We start from the raw sequence: 21,764 nt of genomic DNA on the forward strand, positions 1-21,764 counted from the left end.
TGATAATTCTTTCAGTACAACTTCTTTAGCAATATTTGCAGCTGTGCTGATGGGCGTGGTCACTCACCTCACAAACAAGGTAAATTAACTTTCCAGTCATGCATTGCCTTCGTATACAAGCACACTTTCTAGAATCACAAGCCTAACTCTCCATGGTAAATTAATTCACTTTGTGATGAGCAGTTGTTTTCTTGACGATGGTTTACCTATGACGAATTCAATTGCCTAAGTATTCAATCACCACAGCAACGAATTCAATTGCCAAACCTGTATGTTTCTGTGTATGTATGTATGCATGTACGTATGTATGTATGTATGTATGTATGTATGTATGTATGTATGTATGTATGTATGTATGTACGTATGTATGTCCTATATGCATGAATGTATGTGTATATGTATACATGTTTTACGTGCATGAATGGATGAATGTATACTATTGCAGAACTCATCATCAATATATTTTCATCTATTTATCTGTAAAATTCTGGTTAATTACTTCATATGGAAGAGTTGAATTTGTCACAGCCAAATGATAGGTTAGCTAGAGAACGTCAGCGTCAGCGCAAAAGAAGGGCCGCGGAAAGCTCAGAGGAAAGGGCTCATAGGAAGCTTTCTGATAAAATGCGGAAAGCTTCAAAGAGAGCTATTGAGACACCAGCACAAAGGGAGAGTAGATTAGCCAAACAGAGTGAGAGAATTGCTAGACAGCGAGTTTCTGAAACACAAACTCAGAAATTCCAAAGACTTGAAAGTATGCGACAAAGGGAGGCTAATAAGCGTGCCAGTGAGGCAGAGAGTGAAAGGGAGCATAGACTGGCAGCTACGAGAGAGAGAGAAGATAACTGGCGTTCTAGTGAGACAGACAATGAAAGAGAGCACAGACTGGCGGTTATGAGAGAGAGAGAGGCTAACCAACGTGCCAGTGAGACAGAGAATGAAAGGGAGCATAGACTGGCAGCTACAAGAGAGAGAGAAGCTAACTGGCGTGCTAGTGAGACAGACAATGAAAAAGAGCACAGACTGGTGACTATGAGAGAGAGAGAGGCTAACCAACGTGCCAGTGAGACAGAGAATGAAAGGGAGCATAGACTGGCAGCTACAAGAGAGAGAGTAGCTAACTGATGTGCTGGTGAGACAGACAATGAAAGAGAGTACAGACTGGCGGTTATGAGAGAGAGAGAGGCTAACCAACGTGCCAGTGAGACAGAGAATGAAAGGGAGCATAGACTGGCAGCTACGAGAGAGAGAGAAGCTAACTGGCGTGCTAGTGAGACAGACAATGAAAGAGAGCACAGACTGGCGGTTATGAGAGAGAGGCTAACCAACGTGCCAGTGAGACAGAGAATGAAAGGGAGCATAGACTGGCAGCTACAAGAGAGAGACACTGCGTTCACACTAGCACGATAGCACGGTTCGGTACAGCACAGTTCGGTACGGTCCAATTGTGGTGCCTGTTCACACTGTAAAATCTCGCACGCTTCGTGGCCTGGTTGCGATAAGTGCGTAAGTAATATTATTGTAATTATTATCAGTGCGCTTACTGAAAATGGAAGTTGCTATTGTCTTTCAAGTTTATTCACTGCTCTTTCTCTGGAAGTCGATCATCTCTAAAAGAGCAGCAATAGAAAGACAACGTCGCAGATTTCAGAAAGCACAACGACGAATTGTAACTATGAAACGGCGTTTGGCAAGGCAACGGCGAATTTTAACTATGGCTATTGCCATTCAAGTAGCCTCCTTTCCAGTAGAACGGCGTTTTTGGGTTTCTTCCTCGAGGTATTTTTCTGACACTTTTCGTAGTTGTTATCGCCATTTTTATTTATTAATTTGCTAAAACACACAGAAATAATACTGACTAGCTACCATCAGTGTATATGAGCTATGTACATAAAATTGCTGGTCACTGTGTAACATCTTGATATGGTCTTTTACAGATCCAATGTGTGGTGGAATAATGTTGTTCTGAGAACATTCAACCAGCAAGATTGGCTAGATAACTTTCGGATGTCCAAAGAAACGTTCTTGTATATTTGTAGCAAATTGTCTCCAGCTTTGGCAAGAACTGATACTCTGATGAGAAAGTGTTTGTCCGTAGAACGCAGAGTGGCTGTTACTATTTGGAGTCTGGCAACCCCAATTGAATACCGTACAATCGCCCACCTGTTTGGTATTGCACGGTCAACTGTGTGTGAAATAGTACATGAAACATGTCGCTGCATAGTGGATGTATTGTTAAAGGAGTATATTAAATTCCCCACTAATAATCGCCTATCTACTGTTGTTGAAGAGTTCAAAACCAAATGGGGTGTCCCTCAGTGTTTTGGAGCTATTGATGGCTGTCATATACCAATTTCTGCCCCAAATCTCATGCATACCGACTATTATAATAGAAAGCGTTGGTATTCAATGTTAATTCAAGGAGTCGTTGATGCAAATTACCGCTTCCTAGATGTGTGTGTAGGATGGCCAGGAAGCGTCCATGATGCAAGAGTGTTTGCTCAATCTACCCTCTATGACAACATTGAACACCACCATATCTTGCCTAACAACACAATTACTGTATCAGGAGTTCGTATTCCACTATACTTGATAGGTGACTCAGCCTATCCATTGAAATTATGGTTGATGAAGCCCTTTGCACACAATACAGACTTGACCAGTGATCAGAGAAATTACAATTATCGAATATGCAGGGCACGGATCACTGTTGAAATAGCATTTGGTCGTCTCAAGGGTAGATGACGCCGTTTGATGAAGAGAAATGACATGAATGTTGATAACATCCCACATGTCATCACTGCTGCCTGCATCCTTCACAATATATGTGAAGTCCATGGCGAACATTTTAATGATACTTGGGTACAGAACGTGAATAGTGATTGTGATCAACCAGTAACTGTTGCCAGAGATACAGCCACTGGACCACCACAAAATGTGAGAAATGCTTTAATAGAATACTTTCGACACAACTAGTAAACAATGTATTATGAATGACTGATGTACATGCTATCACAGTTTGAGTAAAATATTGTACCTAACAACTACAATACATAGGTTTATAATCCTTCTTGTGTTGCATCCGGATCATAATCTGGACCAAAGCTACTAAAAGGTGAGTAATGTGGTGGTGGGGGTCCGTGGTGAGGTACGCTAAAACGTGTAAACATTTGCATCATCTGGAATTGGAATTCCCTTTCTTCTCGGCGCATCTGGGCATCACGTTCCATTTGCCTCTCCTCAAGTCTCATTCGTTTCTCTTCAAGGTCTACCATTAGCCTGTCGCTCTTTGCCTGCAACTCGATCATTTTATCAAACAATTCATTGGTGGCTTCTCTTTTGCCAAGCTTACGTTTCTTGCCTTTACCACCGGAAGTCTGTGTATCACCATCCATAGCAGCATTATCAGTACCTGATGATGATGAATTACTACTTGAGGAGCGACCTGATGCATGACTTGTTGCAGGGCTTGTGGACCCTTCACTATAGCTAGCTGCTCCCTCAGACATGTCCTGGGTATCATCATGCCCTAGGCTGTCCACAGTCTGTGAGTCAGAAAAGCTCTCCACAACGACAGGTGGTTCTGTTGAATGCTTAGCTGCCATTACTTCATTCATAGCGTCAAAATACTCCCATTCGGGGTACCTTCCTTGTCCAGTAGTATCTCGCTTATCACGAATCTTTTTGTACTCTGCTTTAAGCTTTTTAATCTTGTCCCTACATTGCTCCAGGGTACGTGTGAAACCGCCCTTGCTTAATCCATCTGCAATTTTGCGAAACACAGTACTATTTCTACGGCAACCTTCTAATTGTTGCTGAATAACATCCTCACTCCATAAGCTGATAAGCTTGAAGGTCTCTTCGCGACTCCAGTTTACAGCAGCCATTACAGTCGGTGCACGCGACCTATAAAATAAATATATTTATGCGCTTATATTGAATGTTATCGTACCGTACCGTGCTGGCCTTGTAGTTTGAAGTGTGCCAGCTCGGTTCGATTGGGCACGGTTCGGTCACAGTTCACACAGCACTTTTTACCGAACCGTGCTGTACCGAACCGTGCTATCGTGCTAGTGTGAACGCAGTGAGAGAAGCTAACTGGCGTGCTAGTGAGACAGACAATGAAAGAGAGTACAGACTGGCGGTTATGATAGAGAGAGAGGCTAACCAACGTGCCAGTGAGACAGAGAATGAAAGAGAAGATAGACTGGCAGCTATGAGATAGAGAGACTAGTCAACGTGCCAGTGAGATGGAAAATGCAAGTGAAGAACGGCTCACAAGTATAAGAGAGAGGGTAACAAACCTGCGAGCTGGTGAGACAGATGACCATATAGAACAGCGGCGACATTCAAATAGAGTTAGGACTGCATCCAGGAGAGCCCTTGAGAGTGCAGAGCAAGCACAAAGTAGGCGCGACATCAACCGAGTAAACCAGAGTATGAGAAGAAGTGCAGCCCGTCAAGCCACTCATGACCGTAACAGAGTGGCTGTAGAACAATTTAAGCGCTCAGTGTATGTAGGTCCATTTAACCCCTGTTATTGTTGCACTCGCTTGTGCTACAATAATGGTGGATCATACATAAATAGTGCTGACCCTCTCCTCCTCCCAGTCCACAACAGGGAGTTGAGTAGTGCTGCTACAGACTGTGATGGTATGGTGTGGGTATGTTCACGATGCAAACCCTTCTTACGAAAGCAAAAATTGCCACCCTTTGCATTAGTGAACAACATGCGAGTTAGTGCCATCCCCCCAGAGCTCAGCTGTTTAAATAACATGGAAAAAAGGTTGATTTCACGTGTCCAACCTTTCATGAAGCTGGTAGTGCTTCCTTATGGCTAGCGTGCACTCAAGGGTCAGACCATCAATTTTCCTGTTAACACTAGTGAAATATGTCAGTCATTGCCGAAGACCCTTGATAACGCTGGGATCGTACTCATTGCACCTCCAAGAGCAAGCAGGTCAGAACAATCTGAAATCCCATCACGTCAAACATACTTTAGTGTTCGACGACCATTGTTGATAAGGGCTCTCCATTGGTTGAAAGACTATAATATGTTATATAGAAATATAGAGATTGAAGGTGATACAGATGACAATGAGATCGGCCCTCAAGAGGAACCAGGTGATTTGCTGGAAGTGGAAGAAACATCTGTAATCCGAAGAGATCACCAGGTTCCTAATGTTGAAGTTTCCGATATTTTGAACACGGATGGCCCACCCATTCATGAACTCAATCGTGTTCAAGGTGCCCCTATTAGCTTATTTACATCCACTACTGCAGAGCAAATGGCCTTTCCAACATTGTTCCCAGATGGGAGAAATGGATACAAGACTTCTAGAGATCCACCAGTCAGTACATTAAATTATTTTCAGTCACGCCTTCTTAGTGAGGACAATAGGTGGGCTAGTCATATACCCTATCTCTTTTGGGGACTAAACGTATATGAGCAGCGCCGTTTAAGTGAAAGCATATCAGTAGCTGTACGTCTAAGGTCAGAACGAGGCAATGCCCGTGGTAGTCATCAACATAGAAGAGAGCCAGTGGATGGACCATCTGGAGATAGACAACCACCAGAATCTAGAGAACGCCTCACTGCTGGACAACTCAGGGACCTTGCGAGCAACCCAGAGTTGTCTGACAGTTGTTATGGCTTTCTGCATAACATGAGGTCAACCATAGCCTATTGGCAAAAAGCAAAAATGGACTTACTCTCTATGTTTAAGACTCTAGGTGCTCCAACATATTTTATAACATTGACTGCTGATGATATGAACTGGCCTGATTTGCTCCTTGTCTTGGCAACACGAGCAGGAATGGAAGTAACGGAAGAAAGTGTGTGTGATTTGACAGCAGAACAGAAACACCAGTTCCTGCTCAGTGATCCTGTTACTACAGCTAGACATTTCTCTCAGAGATTTCAAAAGATTCTCGGATTCATGAAAGGTCCATCAAAACCCATTGGAGAAATAGTAGACTACTTTTGGCGCATTGAGTTTCAGCTAAGGGGCAGCCCCCACGTTCATTCGCTGTTTTGGGTGAAGAATGCTCCCGACCTTCAAACAGTTGAAGGTCTGCGAGACGTCCCCAGCTTCATTGACCAGTATATCACCACAAGAATACCACAAGACGGTGAGGATGATGAACTGCGTGAACTGGTCTTGAGGTTGCAAAAGCACAAACACACACACACACGTGTAAGAAAAACAGCGGAATTGGTTGTCGATTTGATTACCCCAAACAACCTAGTCCTGTTACCCGTCTCAAAACTCATGCAGATGGAGTTAACAAAGCTAGGTTCTACATAATCAAACGTGAAGAAGGTGCAGAAATGGTAAATCCCTATAACCCATATCTCCTGTTAGCCTGGAGGGCTAACATGGATATACAGGTGGTTGGTTCTGTGTATGGTGCTGCCATGTATGTGACCCATTATATTTGTAAGGATGAGTCACAAGTACTGAAGCAAGCTATTGCTGAACAGCTGGCAAATTTGCCTGCAAATGCAACAGCACGCGATAGACTTAGGAAAATTGGGAATACACTTTTAAGTCATCGTCAGCTCAGTCAACAAGAAGCTGCTTTTCTGTTGGCAGGTCTGCACCTAAAGGGCTCATCACGTGCAACAGTGTTTATCCCTGCTATTCCTAAATGGCGTCGTACTAGACTTGTGAGACCTTCACACCAATTGCGTGAACTGGATGATGGTGATACAAATATTTTTATGCATGGTCTCATTGATCGCTATGCTGCACGCCCAGCAGGTCAACCATTTGACAATATGACACTAGCTCATTTTGCTGTGTGGTATAATACAGTCAGTGGTACATACAACGAAGGTGAAAACTCTGATGACAGTGCTAGTCGACTACCACGTTTTCAACTTCAGAATAACCTGGGAACTATTGTACAGAGAAGGCACCAAGCTTGCTTGAGAGTTCCAATAATGACACCAGAATCCCATGGAGATGATTATTATTACCATCTTTTGTTGTTGTATTTCCCATGGCGTCAGGAGACACAAGACCTGCTTGGAAAGCATGCAACTGCTCAGGAAGCATTGTTAGCAAAGAGGGACCAACTACAGTTCCTTAACTCAGAACACAATGCATTTGCTGAAGAAGTACAACAAGCCATACAACAGTTGTCTGAAATGCAGAATACTTACGGTGACAATGTATATGCGCCTGTTGCTCCTAATGCAGTGCAGCATACTTTAGAAGTAGAAGCTGAAACTGCAGGATTTGACCCAATGTAAGATGCAGATGAGAATGTTAAGCAAGCTGCGTTGGTTGAATCGGATGGTCCCCAAGAAGTATCTGCTCAGGAACATAGTGATATTCAGGCTGCCCTCTTTGATGATAGAGATAACAACATACTCTCTAGGTTAAGAATGACAGATCGTGAGTATCAAGAAAAGGTTGCTAGCTTGAATGATACTCAAAGAGTAGCATTTGACCGTGTGGTACAGTACAATTGTGCTCGCCACCAATACTTCATGAGAGAGAGAGACACTCTCCCGGAGCCACTTCACCTGTTCATCACAGGTGGAGCTGGCACTGGTAAGAGCCATATCATTAGTGTAATCAAGGAACACATTGAACGAGCACACACAGGGTCTCAAAATGCTTGCATGTTGATGGGCCCAACTGGTGTGTCGTCATTTAATATAGGGGGAACGACTGCTCACCGTGCACTATGCCTCCCTGTAGAACACAACAATTCTACAAGATATACCAAACTCAGTGCTGAAAGGTTGCATGAGTTGAGGATATTATGGAAAGATGTTCATACTGTTGTCATAGACGAAATCAGTATGGTGTCATATGAGACCTTTGTGTTCATCCATAAAAGGCTAACAGAAATTAAGGGAACCGATGACACCGAGATTCACTTTGGTGGATTAAACATAATTGCTGTTGGTGATTTCTATCAGCTTCCACCTGTTCGTGATCGCTGTATATTTCTAAATGGCAAGGGCTACACACAAGGCTCAACACACTTGTGGAGAGAATTGTTCACAGTGATTGAGTTGACTGCGAACATGCGCCAAAGAAATGATACGTGTTACTCAGAAATACTGAACAGAATAAGGACGGGGAATCAAACAAATGAAGACATAGCAAAGTTACGTACAAGGTTAACATCTGGAATCCCTGATTCTGTTCAACTTAATGACCCTAAATTTCATTCTACTCTCTACTTGCTTCCAAGGAAAGAACATGTAGAAGAGTACAATATGCAGTGTCTATTAGAATTATCCAGAACCAAACCAGTGTATGAGTTTAAAAGCAGAACATTGTATCCTAGAATCCCGTCACTTCCCACAAGGTGTAACATCACGAACTGTCCCTGAAAATCTCATTCCCACAGATGATAATAGTTGTGCAGGACTTCCACGTATGTTGAAATTAGCTGTGGGTGCTCAGGTGATGCTAAGACGTAACATCATGTGTGAAGATGGTTTAGTAAATGGTGTCCGTGGGGTGATTGTTGGATTTAAATGGAATACAGAATGTCAATACCAACCAGGGTCACTTCCAGCTGCAGTACTTGTAAAATTCCATGACCCACGTGTAGGAAGGATTCATACAATACAAGTACCTGGTACCAACGGAGTTGAGGCTGTAGAGATTAGGCCTATTTCAGCCAAATTCTTTGCTCCACAAGGTGTAACATTGCAACGAACTCAATTGCCATTGCTATTGTGTTGGGCTGCAACTATCCACAAAGTACAAGGATTATCTTTAGATGCAGCTGTAATTGATCTGGGTCCAGCCATGTTTGAAGATGGCATGGCCTATGTAGCCCTCATCAGGGTGCGAACTTTAGTAGGGGTCGCCCTGCTTGACTTAGTGCTAAAATCAAGACATCCAAAGCAGCATCCCAGGAGATGAAACGGCTGCGCAGTGTTACCAACAATGATTCATAAAGCATGTACAGATATATAAAGCACCATACTGAGACCTAGCTATATCAGAGTACAAGCGGAGGAGAATGGAGGTTGGATGGGAGGAAAGACCAAGCACAAAATAACAATGTAAGTTCTTTAAATGTAGTGTATTCTAATTAATTCATACTGTTTCTAGGTTGTGCAAGGACTCCACTTTGTAGACACACACTACAGACGTGTTGAGACCTATAGCTATATCAGAGTACAAGCGGAGGAGAATGGAGGTTGGATGGGAGGAAAGACCAAGCACAAAATAACAATGTAAGTGCTTTAAATGTAGTGTATTCTAATTAATTCATGCTGTTGCTAGGTTGTGCAAGGACTCCACTTTGTAGACACACACTACAGACGTGTTGAGACCTATAGCTATATCAGAGTGCTAGCGGAGGAGAATGGAGGTTGGATGGGAGGAAAGACCAAGCACAAAATAACAATGTAAGTGCTTTAAATGTACTGTATTCTAATTAATTCATACTGTTGCTAGGTTGTGCAAAGACTCCACTTTGTAGACACACACTACAGACGTGTTGAGACCTATAGCTATATCAGAGTGCTAGTGGAGGAGAATGGAGGTTGGATGGGAGGAAAGACAAAGCACAAAATAACAATGTAAGTGCTTTAAATGTAGTGTATTCTAATTAATTCATACTGTTGCTAGGTTGTGCAAGGACTCCACTTTGTAGACACACACTACAGACGTGTTGAGACCTATAGCTATATCAGAGTGCAAGCGGAGGAGAATGGAGGTTGGATGGGAGGAAAGGCCAAGCACAAAATAACAATGTAAGTGCTTTAAATGTAGTGTATTCTAATTAATTCATACTGTTGCTAGGTTGTGCAAGGACTCCACTTTGTAGACACACACTACAGACGTGTTGAGACCTATAGCTATATCAGAGTACAAGCGGAGGAGAATGGAGGTTGGATGGGAGGAAAGACCAAGCACAAAATAACAATGTAAGTGCTATAATGCAGTGTATTCTAATTAATTCATACAGTTGCTAGGTTGTGCATGGACTCCACTTTGTAGGCAAACTACGGATGTGTTGAGACCAAGCTATATATATATTGAGAGTATACAAGAGGAGGAGATTAGAGGTCAGAATGGAGGTAAGACCAAGCATATAATAACAATGCAAGTGCATTAAATGCAGCATATTCTAACTGTTGCTAGGTTGTACACGAACTCCATTTTGTAGACATAAAAGCACCAGTTAGTGGTGCAAGATATAAAGGAATTTGTTAGCAATGTTGGTTGATCGCTTAAAGTGGCCAAGCAGCGGTTTATCTTCGTCTATGCATTATGCAGGATTGAGATGGACATGCTGTACAGGAGAAAAGAAAGAATTCAGGCTTACTAATTCATTGACAAATGTAAGCCTATATACTTATTAAAGTGTATTCTATTGAAGTGGTGCTCTATATGGAACTCCATTTACTTATGCATATGCAGGATCAGAATTAGGAAAAGATCAACACTTGGGATTAAAATGTAAGAGTTATTCAATAAGCGTATTCATTATAATTAGCACTTTCCATAGAACACATGCTTGGTCTGGTTGAATTTGACTAGTTCTGCAATGACATTTAAATAGAAAGTTTTATTTATTCATACAGTGTATGGTAAAAACAATGGATTTATTTAAGCAGCTAAAATCTGTTGAAAATGTTATTATGCGGGTGTCATCCTTTGAATGAAATGATGAAGGCTTGCTGTTGTGGGTGTTGTGCTACATGCTGCAACAGTTGCACTAGCCATACCATGCATCTATAGTGGTCAAGCACTTTCGATCACGTGTACTCATTATCTAGTACCATAAAGGAGACATTCAGGTAACTTTCCTTGAAAGGAAACACTTTGGATCTAATGATGGTATGAAGATTTATCATATTCATTATACATGCACCAAGTCAATTTCCTTGGATGGCCAACTGTTCTTATACCAACAGTCTTGTACCCATATAGAGATAAGCACGGGTGCCATTTGTAAGGAAAAAAACCCTTGCCTATAGCTGGCTACATGGCCTGCTGAAGTTCCTACACATCACTGTGTTACCTGAATTACATACTCTTATTACTCTACGCATACTCATCAAGATATTGAGTAAAAAACACTTAATTACATAATAACGGAACATATGTGTTGTTTTAATGTGTGATACGCCCAAGCGTCGGCCTTGCGGTCTGGAGTGGGGAATTTTCAGGGAATTTCCAAGAGAAATCCTGCAGAATTGTTATAAAGGATTATTCATTTTCAGTCTTCTCAAAGTAATCTTACTGTGTACTACTGGCAAATCCACTCGACATGCATGTGGATCTTTGTCACATCACTGAAGCTGGTTACGGCACTTGTAGAAGTTCCCTGATATATCATCGTGTCTGGGAATATGATTTATTAAGGAAGGCATTGCAAGCCACATATATTTTGACTTTATATGTGCAGATGGTGTGCGTCAATTAAATATGACCTGATATGTGAAACAGTACCATAAATCGTTCACGCGACATGTGGAGGAACTTTGTCGCATTGCTGCAGCTGGTTGAAGTTCCCTAATATAAACTAAATAGTACCATATATCTTTCTGTGTATCCAGAGCTATCACCATAGTTTTCCGTCAATGAACGAAATATGTAACCAATGGTGTCTAGGATTATAAACTTTAAGATTATAATAAAATGAATTGATAGTATGCTAAGATATATACATGTAAGGATAAACAGTCAAGTATTACATACAGTGCCTACATAGTTACATGGTTACATAAAATAAGTGTACGTGAGTTAAATCTGCAACAGAAAGGCAATAAGTAGTGTGAAGTAACAGTGCCATCCTTACACTTGCATCCCACCCCTCCGAAAGCTACAAAGATATAGTGGCATTAATAAATATACATCAAAAGCTGATTTAACATACTAGTCTCCCCATTCCTCGCCAACTACAACAAACAAAAATTAACCCTTGAAATACCAGTACGCACACAGTGTAACCATACACACCTTGTCCATCCACCTCTTCTGTGAAAAGTAGAAAAATATTAACACCAAGAAATATGGAACAAATCATACCTTCCCCCTCCTCTACTATGATGCCATCTGCAAATGCATGGTAGAAACCAGTAGCAAAAGTAAATACAACGCATACCGTGATAGTCCCCTTGGCCATCTATGAATAAATAATATATCATAAAGTCACTAGATATAAAGCAAAATACCTCCTTCCCCCTCCTCTGCCACGTCTTCTATGAATGGGAGGCATCAGTAAGGACACAAAATCCAAGCCAAAACATACCCTGTTCCTCGGCCATCTGTGAACAGAAAACATCAGAATTATTGTGGTAATTCTGCACAAACCATACCTTCCTCTTCGGGGGCGTCTATGCCCCCTACCCCTTCTAGGAGGACCACCTCCTCCTCTTCTAGGTGGCCCCCCACCTCCTCCACCTGGTGCCCCTGCTGCTCCCCTCCCACCTCCGCCTCTTCTCCATCTGCAAACAGAACAGGACATGAACGAATTTTACAATAACATTAAACTACCTATATAGCTAGCTAACTAAATTACAAACACATGCATGCACACAAGCTAAATTTAAACCAAATAAAGTTATAGCACACATACCTTCCACCACCTGTTCTCTCCCTAGGTGGATAAGGGGCAGGGCGCCTCCCACGCCGCCTCCTTCGTCCTCTTCCTCCACCTTCACCCCTTTCTGGAGGGGGAGAACGAGGAGAGCTCTCAGGCTGAGAGTCATCGCCCAGTGGAGGAGGAGAAGAATGGAGAGAAGCATACGAAGCTTCAGAGTTAGCTTCGTCCATCTCCTCCTCCTCCACAAGCTCGTACTCTATCGTACTTGCAGTTGCAGACATGCTAAAAAATACTAAACGTACAGCTTCTACTCCGACACTAAAACAGCAACTCACTTCTCTCTGTTGCTAGAAGAACGATAAACAAAACCATGGAAACAATAAAATAACCAATCATAAGGATTGATAGTTTGTTGCAGAGAAGCGGGAACTTGTACCCAATCACAGAAGAGGATCATAGTATTAAGCGCCTCTTCATGCCAAATCAAAAATTAAGCGCCCATATCTGAATAGTTTGGTAACGAATATCTTTTGATGTGAATGCTACAATTCATTGTAGTACAAACGTTTATGAGAAGACAGATGTTTCAAAACGCTCTTGAATCAGACCATTGACACTGGAGCTCACAGTTGCGCTATATAAATGGTTGCAGTGACTGAGCGTGAATACATGGAGGTAGAATATTGTTGTGCCTATTTGAAAGAAACATTGTGTGTGTCCAATATTATAATATAACCCTATAGCCGGGAGTTTCCTTGGGTGTCCACTGAATGCAGCTGCTTCAGCTTGACCATAATATCAAGACTATGTATTCAGTGCTGATATTATGAAACACCCTTAGCAGGCCTCACTTGGTGTTGGTTCCAATAAATCCATCTGTTTGTTTGAACTAACAATCCCTGCCAATACCCAACAACATCTTTTGACTACTAGTGCTCAGAAGGAAGATTGGTATAGCTGTTTGCAATATGACCTTCACCTTTCTGGCTTATATATTCATTACATTTCCATCAGGATTGGCTGTTTAGGCATTTTATGCCAAACACAATCACCCAAGTGGCCAATGCTTGTAAAGTGACAAAGAAGACTATAAGATCCCTGTTTGAGCAGGCTGCTCTCATTGCTGTCTCTTGCTCATACAATACTCTTAATTCTAGAGCCTCCCCGGCTGGGATCTATTATTGGTTTACCTAAACTAAACTTTTCTGCATACTATAATTATTATTGTTGTATTACTGTAAGTCTTGCTAGGGCTCCTGTACAGTCCACCCAGTGCATGGTACTCCTGATCCTGTACTTGTGTAGTATATTGTCTTGACAAAACAAGACATCTCTCTCCTTATTATAACCTACTATGATAGTGAACAGATAGTTTCATTACACAGTTGCATGAATTTAACGCATAAAGCTAACTACACAAATACAGTAATTGTCAACTTCTTGTGCTTGCACTCCATACAGCATTATTCATTCTTCTCTAATCATAACAGTAGCAAATATCTGCAAAAAGGAAAGGTAGATTAAATGTACCGTTATAATGTGATGCATTGTTAGCGCCTGGTTTTTAGATGGTCAAACATCAACTTGTTTCTTAAACTCCAAGAACGTGTCAAGTTTCTGATGAATCGTTTCATTTCTCCAATAATGACGCCTTTACTAGTACCTTGGGGATGGAAAGATGTTTCATGGATGTAGGCCTGCTTATTTGTAGGTTTAATATAGGTTGAGACATCTAATGTTTTTGTAGATAAAAAATCAGGTCCCTTGTGTATCTGGAGGTCAAGATAGTTGATGCTATGGTGGCTGTATTCATAGGTAAATTTAATTGTGGGGTGGAATGCATTTAAATTAGAAATGAAGTTCTTAAGTTCATCTTCCGTATGTTCCCATAGTATTATTAGGTCGTCAATGTAATGCTTGTAGTACAGCGGTTTAAAAGCGACTTGGGATAGAAAATCCTTTTCCAGCCTACCCATAAAAATATTTGCATAGGCTGGTGATAATTTGGACCCCATAGCGACGCCTTGTAATTGCTGATAACAAGTGTTGTTAAATTCAAACGTATTCATTGTCAGAACAATTTCATGTAATTTGCCTAACATTTCAGGATCAGGTAGAGATGGGTCACTCACTTTAAGTTCTGTTAATGCTTCTAGACATGCTTTTATTCCATCTGAGTGTGGAATGCATGTATAGAGCGATTTTACATCTATCGTTACTAAGATAGTATTTGGTTCGACCTCAAGCTGTCTAAGCTCATTGATTAATTGGGTGTAATTCTCAAGATATGAGGGTAGTGCCTTCATGATTGGTTGTAGCCAGTAGTCTACAAATTGTGATAGGTTTTCCGTAGGACTGTCACAACAACTAACTATGGGTTGAATTCCCATTGGATTCTTGTGTGTTTTCTTTAAAAGTAAAGTCTGGCTAATCTGGCATTGTTAGTTGGGGAGCAAGCCTCAACCATTTGTCTAGTGAGGAGTCCTCTTTTGTAATATTTATTAAGTACGGAGTTTATCTCCATGCAAATACTTGCTGTGGGGTTACCATCTAGCTTACAATATGTATTACAGTCGTTGAGATGATCAAGACCCTCTCTTATGTAAGTAGACTTGTCTTGAATCTCAACATTTGTTGATTTATCAGATTTATTTATTATAATATCAGAATTATTCTTAAGCTCTTTAAGGGCTTGTCGCTCCTTGTAAGTGAGGTTCCCTTTGGCTTTATCTGCAAGAGATAACTCTGAAACTTCTTGTTTTACAGTACCAAGAACTCCTTCTAAATCTGCAAATGATGTAAATGCCCTATTATAGTCAAACCTTCTCTTCATAAGTTTACGTTTAGGGAATTTCGGTACCATAGCATGTTGGTTTGTATGTTTTTTAGGCCGTGACAGTCTTCGTATTTTATGGAAAAAATAATCTAGGTCTCTTAATAGTTCAAAATGGTTAGGATTTCTTGCTGTTGGGACAAAACTCAACCCTTTACTAAGTAGGAAAATTTGGGTCTCTGATAGTGTATAGCTTGACAAGTTGGTAACATACTGCTTGGCACAAGTTATACAATTGGCATCAATACATGTACTAGAGTCATGGTTATATGGTTTGTTATAATTGTTTATATACATACGTTTAACATATCTTTTTTGTTGTTTCCTAGTGAATATACTTAAGTCTTTTTTCTCTTTCAAGTTTTTTGAAAACAGCCTTTTCGGTTTAACCTTCTTAAGAGGCTTCTTACGAGATGGTGTTGTTTATACAGTTTTTTTCTTCTTCCTTACAGATTGATCAAGATTGGCTACGGCGCTTCGCTTACGTTGCAGTCTCCTGGTAGTAATTGCACAATACAGTTTGACCTCTCTGATGGTGCCTTCTAGAATATCACCTATGTTAGTGAACTCAGTGATGAACTGAGGTAGTAATTCACACGAAGCATCATGGATGACTTTAGCCGCTTTAAGCTCTATTTGAGCTATTTCAACTTTGTGGAAGTCATCCAGTGCTGTGGTAAGTCTGGTTCCACATTCGTTTAATATTTCGTCCCACTTGGTAGACAGTTCTTGGGGATGGTCAATGATTTTCAAAGGAACTGTTGGTGTTACTCCTATAGGAATGGCTTTGTTCTTTATGCAGTCACTTAAGAAAGTTTGTTTGCTTATAGATTTAGCTTTTTCCTTTAGGACTCTCCAAAGTGGTTCCTTCAAGATGTCATTGATAGATTTCCTAGTAACTTCAGGGAGCGACACAACGCCGGGAGTGTAATCAATAGTATTGGAACTTAAGAATTCGGCGGCACCGACTCTATCTGATGGTGTTACTATTGCCAGGCGTTCAACAGCGTCCTTGGCAAATGACTTCGGGGACATAGGCTTCTTCTTGGGGGTCTCACCGATGATATCTGCAGACACATCCAGGAGACTACTGTCCATGTCTTCAATAATGCTACTTATGTGGTGGAGAGAAAAAAATGTAAATAATAAAATGTTTAATTTTAATAGTTAAGATATGTGTTAAGAGGTGATTGGTGAGAGAGAAGATGGTAGACGGAACTCTGTGACGTTGTTTAGAATTCCAGGAGACTCTGACAATATTATTGTCAATAGTCAGGTAACTAAGAACTTAATACTAGTCACAATGCGTTTCTGCTTTTGACAGCTTCCTCAGGTGACATGTTCTTAGGTCACAAGAATGAAGAATAGAATGTATGGAGCTGTATGTATAATGTTAAGGTCAGTGGAAATAAATTTATTGCTTACCTTGTCAAAATTATGCAGCCTGTTTGTAATGTATTCTCTAAGTACTTAAGTGAGCAAGTCCCTTGACTTATAACACGCGTTAACAACTCTTAATAGTTCAATATAACTGATAACACAACCATATGACAACTAAACTAAAATAGTCCAATAGACACTATATATACAAGTATTAACCATTAATGACGTCATACATAATAACCTGATAATTACAACATGATTAAATAATAAAAATCTGAGTTCATTACATCTCCCCCTTCTTAAGCTTTAACATATCAAGTATACTGAGAGGTATCAAATCGTTCTGGTGGCTGTCGAGTACATGTTGACCGACGCAGTGTGGACTGCTCATCAATATTTGCTGTAGGTTGTGAAGTGTCTGTTGATTGCTCAGCTGAGTCACTATTTACATAGTCCCAGTTAGTGTCATTTCTTGATGGTTGTTCTTCTCTAGCCTTTATGTGATCAACATGACGACGAACTGTTTTGCCATCTAACAAATCTATGATGTAAGATAATAGTCCAGTTACCTTAGAGATTTTTCCTGGAAGCCATTTCAGTTTGCTGTTATTGGCAAAGTTCTCAGCATACACTAAATTTCCTTCCACAAATTGGCGGTATGGCTTCTTGACATCATGATGTTTCTTCTGAGTCATTTGTGACTGTTGCACTTTGCTTGTAAGGCTTGGCTGCAGTAAGTCTAGCTTAGATCTTAACTTTCTTCCCATCAGTAATTCTGCTGGTAGTATTCCAGTGGTGGAATGTGGCGTAATTCGATATTTAAACAAAAACTTTGCGAGTTTCTCGGTTATGCTTCCCTTTTCCTCTTTCATCTGGCGTAAAGCTTGTTTAAAGGTTTGCACTGCCCTCTCTGCCAGTCCATTAGATGAGGGATGGTATGGAGCTGAAAAAGTGTGTTTGATTCCATTCTGTTCCATGAATTCTTTGAATGTCTCACTCACAAAAGTTGGCCCATTGTCTGTGACAATCTGTTGTGGGAGGCCATGAGTTGAAAAGATTAAGCGTAATCTTGCAATGGTCTTTTCACTGGTTATTGTATCCATAACTTGTACATCTAACCATTTAGAGTGTGCGTCTACTAGCACTAAAAACATCCTCCCTAGATAAGGACCTGCAAAATCCAAATGAAGTCTGCTCCAAGGCTGTGCAGGCCATTCCCATGGGTGAAGTGGAGCCTTGGCTGGAGCTGTACTGGTCTGTTGACAGTTACAACACTTCCTGGCTATTTCCTCAATCTCAGAATCCATCTTTGGCCACCAAATGTAGGATCTGGCCAGAGCTTTCATCTTGCTTGCTCCTAAGTGGGTTTCATGTAACTCATCCAACACAGATTTCTGACCTTGGGTTGGTATCACCACTCTAGCTCCCCATAAGATGCAGCCATTTAGAACAGTAAGTTCACCTCTGCGTGACTTGAATGGCTTGAATTCTTCACCTAGTTGTGTGGTTGGCCAGCCTTGTAGGATGTATTGTCGAACTCTTGAAAGAATTGGGTCAGTGTCTGTCCATCGTTTGATGTGTTCTGAACTGGCCGTGGTGGTTGACAGATGGTTTAGCCAATGTACAAGATCACCTGGAATGCAATCGGAATCAGTGGTAGCTTTTCGTGGTAAGCGACTAAGAGCATCTGCATTTCCAAGCTTCTTTCCAGGCTTGTACTTGATAGTGTAGGAATAAGCACTTAGAGTGAGTGCCCATCTCTTGATTCTAGAGGATGCTGTTGGTGAAATTGCCTTAGAATTGCTGAAAATGTAATACAGTGGTTGATGGTCAGACTCAATCATGAATTGTCTACCATAAAGATAGTTGTGAAACTTTCCAACAGCAAACACAACTGCTAGGGCTTCTTTTTCTAATTGGCTGTAATTCTTCTCTGCTGCTGTTAGAGTTCTGGAGGTATATGCTATTGGTCTTTCTTGGCCATCATCCATGATATGGGACAAAACACCTCCTAGCCCATATTGAGAGGCATCACATGCCAACACTAACTGTTTTGAATTGTCATAATGTACCAAGAGTGCATCACCTTGTAGTGCATTCTTTGCTGCCTGGAAAGCTTTGACTTGCTTGTGATCCCAGGTCCACTTGGACTCTTTTTTGAAGTAAAGCATACAGTGGAGCTAACTTGGTTGACAGGTTTGGCAAAAATTTGGCATAATAGTTGATGATGCCTAGAAATGACCTCAATTCACTAACATTTTGTGGTTCTGGAGCTTCTCTGATGGCTTTTACTTTTTCTTTGGTAGGGTGTAACCCATGTTGATCAATTACATGACCAAGGTACTCAACACTAGGTAGCATAAACTTGCATTTTGTCAGATTCAATGTTAACCCAGCTGTTGCCATTATACCAAGAAATTTGTCTAGGTTTTCAAGGTGTTCTTTCACTGTTGACCCCGCCACTAATAGGTCATCCAAATAAACTGACACGCCTTTGCACCCTTGAAAAAGGTTTTCCATGCATCTCTGAAAAACTGCTGGTGCAGCAGAAACACCAAATGGCAATCTTGTATATTGGAATAAACCCTTGTGAGTGTTAATGGTAACTAACTCTCTGGAATTCTCATCTAGTGGCACTTGCAAGTATGCTTGTGACATGTCAAGTTTTGAAAAATATTTACCACCTGATAAAGCAGCAAACAAGTCTTCCACCCTTGGTAGTGGATATGCATCTACTTTGGCTGCCTTGTTAATAGTAACCCTATAATCACCACAAAGCCTCATCGTGCCATCTTTCTTTAAAACTGGTACAACTGGTGCTGCCCACTCTGAATGTTGTACTGGAATTATTATTCCTAGCCCCTCAAGTCTCTCTAACTCTGCTTCTACCTTTTGTCTTAAAGCCAAAGGAATGGTACGGGCTTTAAAGAACTGTGGTGCTACATCTGGTTTTGTTTGTAGCTTGACCTTTACACCTTTCAAGGTACCAAGTTTGTTAGAAAATACTGTGGCATGCTTGTCTAATATCTCTTGTAAACCAGCAGGTGTTAAGAGACTGTTAATTACACCAACAGTTAGGTTAAGGCTTCCTAACCAGTCTCTTCCCATGAGATTTGGACCTCTCCCATCAACAACATACACTTGTAATTGCTGTGTTATCTCACCATACTTGACCTGTATTTTGGCTGTTCCCAGGATACACAGAGCCTCTCCTGTGTATGTCTTGAGATGCACATCTGTTTTCTGCAAGGCTTGAGTATGGCTTCTGCTGCAGATTCTATCATAGGTAGCTTTGTTGATGAGAGATAATGATGCACCCGTGTCAACCTCCATCTCTACTGGAACCTGGTTGATGTCTACTTGAACGATAATAGGGTTTGGGCTGTTGCCTTCAACTGTAAACATTCTATATGAGCTATCAGAGTCTCTGTTGTGCCCTGTAGCAACAGTGGTTACATCATCTTCCTCAACATAATGGTTTAACTTTTGGTTAACTTGTTGGCTCTTCTTGCCTTTCTGTTTTGACTTACAAGCCTTAGCTATGTGCCCAACCTTCTTGCAAAGGTAGCATTCAGTAGTACGAAACTTACACACATTTGCTAAGTGTTCACCCAAGCATCTGTAACATGTGACTGCAGATTGGGTCTTGGATCTTCCTGTTGCGGAACGCTGTTGTGACTTCTGGATTGGTGTGTAGTGGATGTCCTTTTGTGCCATAGTTGTGTCATTTGCCTTCAGGTCTTTTGTTCCCTTTTCAGCTGTCTCCATGGTTAAGGCAATTTCCAAAGCCTTTTCATAGGTTAGGTTTTTCTCAGCTAACAGTTTGCGCTGAATACCTTCATGATTGACTCCACACACCAGCCGGTCTCTCAGCATGTCTTTCAAAGTGTCTTGATATTCAGTGTTCAGCTATCTTTCGTAGTGCAGCAACAAATGCAGCAATAGGCTCACCAGCTGCTCTGGTTCTGTTATAAAACTTGAAGCGCTGGACTATGAAACTTGGCTTAGGATCATAATGAGCTGTGATAATTTTCCACCAGAGTATCAAATTTAGCAGTGTTCAAAGTCTCTGTGTCCACTATGCTGCGAATTGTCTGGTAGGTCTCAGGTCCACAGCCAGAAAACAGAATAGCACACTTCTTCTCATCACTCTTTACATCATTGGCTATAAAGTAGTAACGAGCTCTTTCTATGTATGCTGTCCAGTGCTCCTTAGCCGGATTAAATGCTGAGAGTTCACCATGAGTTGCCATCTTCACAGGTTGTGCTTCTTGTATATAAGTAGTAACAGTTTATCCTCGTCGCCAGTGTAATGTACCCTCTAAGTACTTAAGTGAGCAAGTCTCTTGACTTATAACACACGTTAACAACTCTTAATAGTTCAATATAACTGATAACACAACCATATGACAACTAAACTAAAATAGTCCAATAGACACTATATATACAAGTGTTAACCATTAATGACGTCATACATAATAACCTGATAATTACAACATGATTAAATAATAAAAGTCTGAGTTCATTACACTGTTCAACAAGAGTGGAGGGACTCCAACCCCTTATAGTTACCATACTGCTATGTTTATATGCATTCACCTCAGCTGCGCCTCCTTCCATACTAATAGTGCATTCACGTGATCAATAATCAAATAATTAAAATTTGGTGCGGCTACCTGAAAATTGATGCGGGCGGTGACGGAATAAGATAAAATTATGATGACCTTACCATACACCGTATTGCATACTTTATAATGTTATATATCTGATGGTATGGTGACACTAGGTGGGGTAACTTACCATTGATGACCATATCTGTAAGGCCAATGAATACCATAAATGCCTTAATGATAGTCATCAAAAAGATAAGGCATCAGAAAATTGACTCCGCTATTCAGTAATAAACAATGCACCACATTTTAACCCAATCCGTCACCATGTTATTGACCTAATGCACAAGGTACTGCTAAGCATATGATGGATGTATAGAATGAACTTGGAACAAGGATAT

The 21,764-nt window shown here is 41.0% G+C and overlaps 4 protein-coding genes and 2 long non-coding RNA genes across 6 annotated transcripts; 5 read left to right on the plus strand and 1 right to left on the minus strand.

Annotated features, from left to right (window-relative positions):
* Positions 1-504: 504 nt before the first annotated feature.
* Positions 505-1,125, plus strand: LOC136245320 (uncharacterized). Its single transcript, XM_066036802.1, has one exon. It carries the CDS (start codon positions 505-507, stop codon positions 1,123-1,125), a length of 621 nt encoding a protein of 206 aa, XP_065892874.1.
* A 45-nt stretch (positions 1,126-1,170) lies between these two features.
* LOC136245321 (uncharacterized) lies at positions 1,171-2,745 on the plus strand. The gene is made up of 2 exons (XM_066036803.1): positions 1,171-1,391; positions 1,938-2,745. The coding sequence occupies exons 1-2, from the start codon at positions 1,171-1,173 to the stop codon at positions 2,743-2,745; spliced, it is 1,029 nt and encodes a 342-aa protein (XP_065892875.1).
* Positions 2,746-3,059: 314 nt separating this feature from the next.
* LOC136245322 (zinc finger and SCAN domain-containing protein 29-like) lies at positions 3,060-3,887 on the minus strand. The gene has a single exon (XM_066036804.1). The coding sequence runs from the start codon at positions 3,885-3,887 to the stop codon at positions 3,060-3,062; it is 828 nt and encodes a 275-aa protein (XP_065892876.1).
* Positions 3,888-7,393: 3,506 nt separating this feature from the next.
* On the plus strand, positions 7,394-8,897 carry LOC136245323 (ATP-dependent DNA helicase PIF1-like). Its single transcript, XM_066036806.1, has 2 exons — positions 7,394-8,224; positions 8,277-8,897. Exons 1-2 carry the CDS (start codon positions 7,394-7,396, stop codon positions 8,895-8,897), a joined length of 1,452 nt encoding a protein of 483 aa, XP_065892878.1.
* A 44-nt stretch (positions 8,898-8,941) lies between these two features.
* Positions 8,942-10,604, plus strand: LOC136245798 (uncharacterized). The gene is made up of 9 exons (XR_010696128.1): positions 8,942-9,040; positions 9,090-9,388; positions 9,438-9,562; positions 9,612-9,736; positions 9,786-9,910; positions 9,952-10,088; positions 10,263-10,327; positions 10,407-10,445; positions 10,495-10,604. It is a non-coding gene; the product is annotated as an uncharacterized lncRNA (long non-coding RNA).
* Positions 10,605-16,229: 5,625 nt separating this feature from the next.
* On the plus strand, positions 16,230-16,769 carry LOC136245056 (uncharacterized). Its single transcript, XR_010695720.1, has 3 exons — positions 16,230-16,508; positions 16,555-16,646; positions 16,695-16,769. It is a non-coding gene; the product is annotated as an uncharacterized lncRNA (long non-coding RNA).
* Positions 16,770-21,764: the final 4,995 nt, after the last annotated feature.

The sequence above is a fragment of the Dysidea avara genome, chromosome 15 (assembly GCF_963678975.1).
Source record: "Dysidea avara chromosome 15, odDysAvar1.4, whole genome shotgun sequence".
In the NCBI taxonomy this organism is placed as follows: domain Eukaryota; kingdom Metazoa; phylum Porifera; class Demospongiae; order Dictyoceratida; family Dysideidae; genus Dysidea; species Dysidea avara.

Excerpts from the sequence above, each read along its gene's own strand:
- LOC136245320 (XM_066036802.1), top strand. The coding sequence starts at position 505 with ATGGAAGAGTTGAATTTGTCACAGCCAAATGATAGGTTAGCTAGAGAA.
- LOC136245321 (XM_066036803.1), top strand. The coding sequence starts at position 1,171 with ATGAGAGAGAGAGAGGCTAACCAACGTGCCAGTGAGACAGAGAATGAA. Across the intron at positions 1,392-1,937 it reads CTACAAGAGAGAGACACTGC|ATCCAATGTGTGGTGGAATA; the intron begins GTTCACACTAGC and ends GGTCTTTTACAG.
- LOC136245322 (XM_066036804.1), bottom strand. The coding sequence starts at position 3,887 with ATGGCTGCTGTAAACTGGAGTCGCGAAGAGACCTTCAAGCTTATCAGC.
- LOC136245323 (XM_066036806.1), top strand. The coding sequence starts at position 7,394 with ATGACAGATCGTGAGTATCAAGAAAAGGTTGCTAGCTTGAATGATACT. Across the intron at positions 8,225-8,276 it reads TGCTTCCAAGGAAAGAACAT|TGTATGAGTTTAAAAGCAGA; the intron begins GTAGAAGAGTAC and ends GAACCAAACCAG.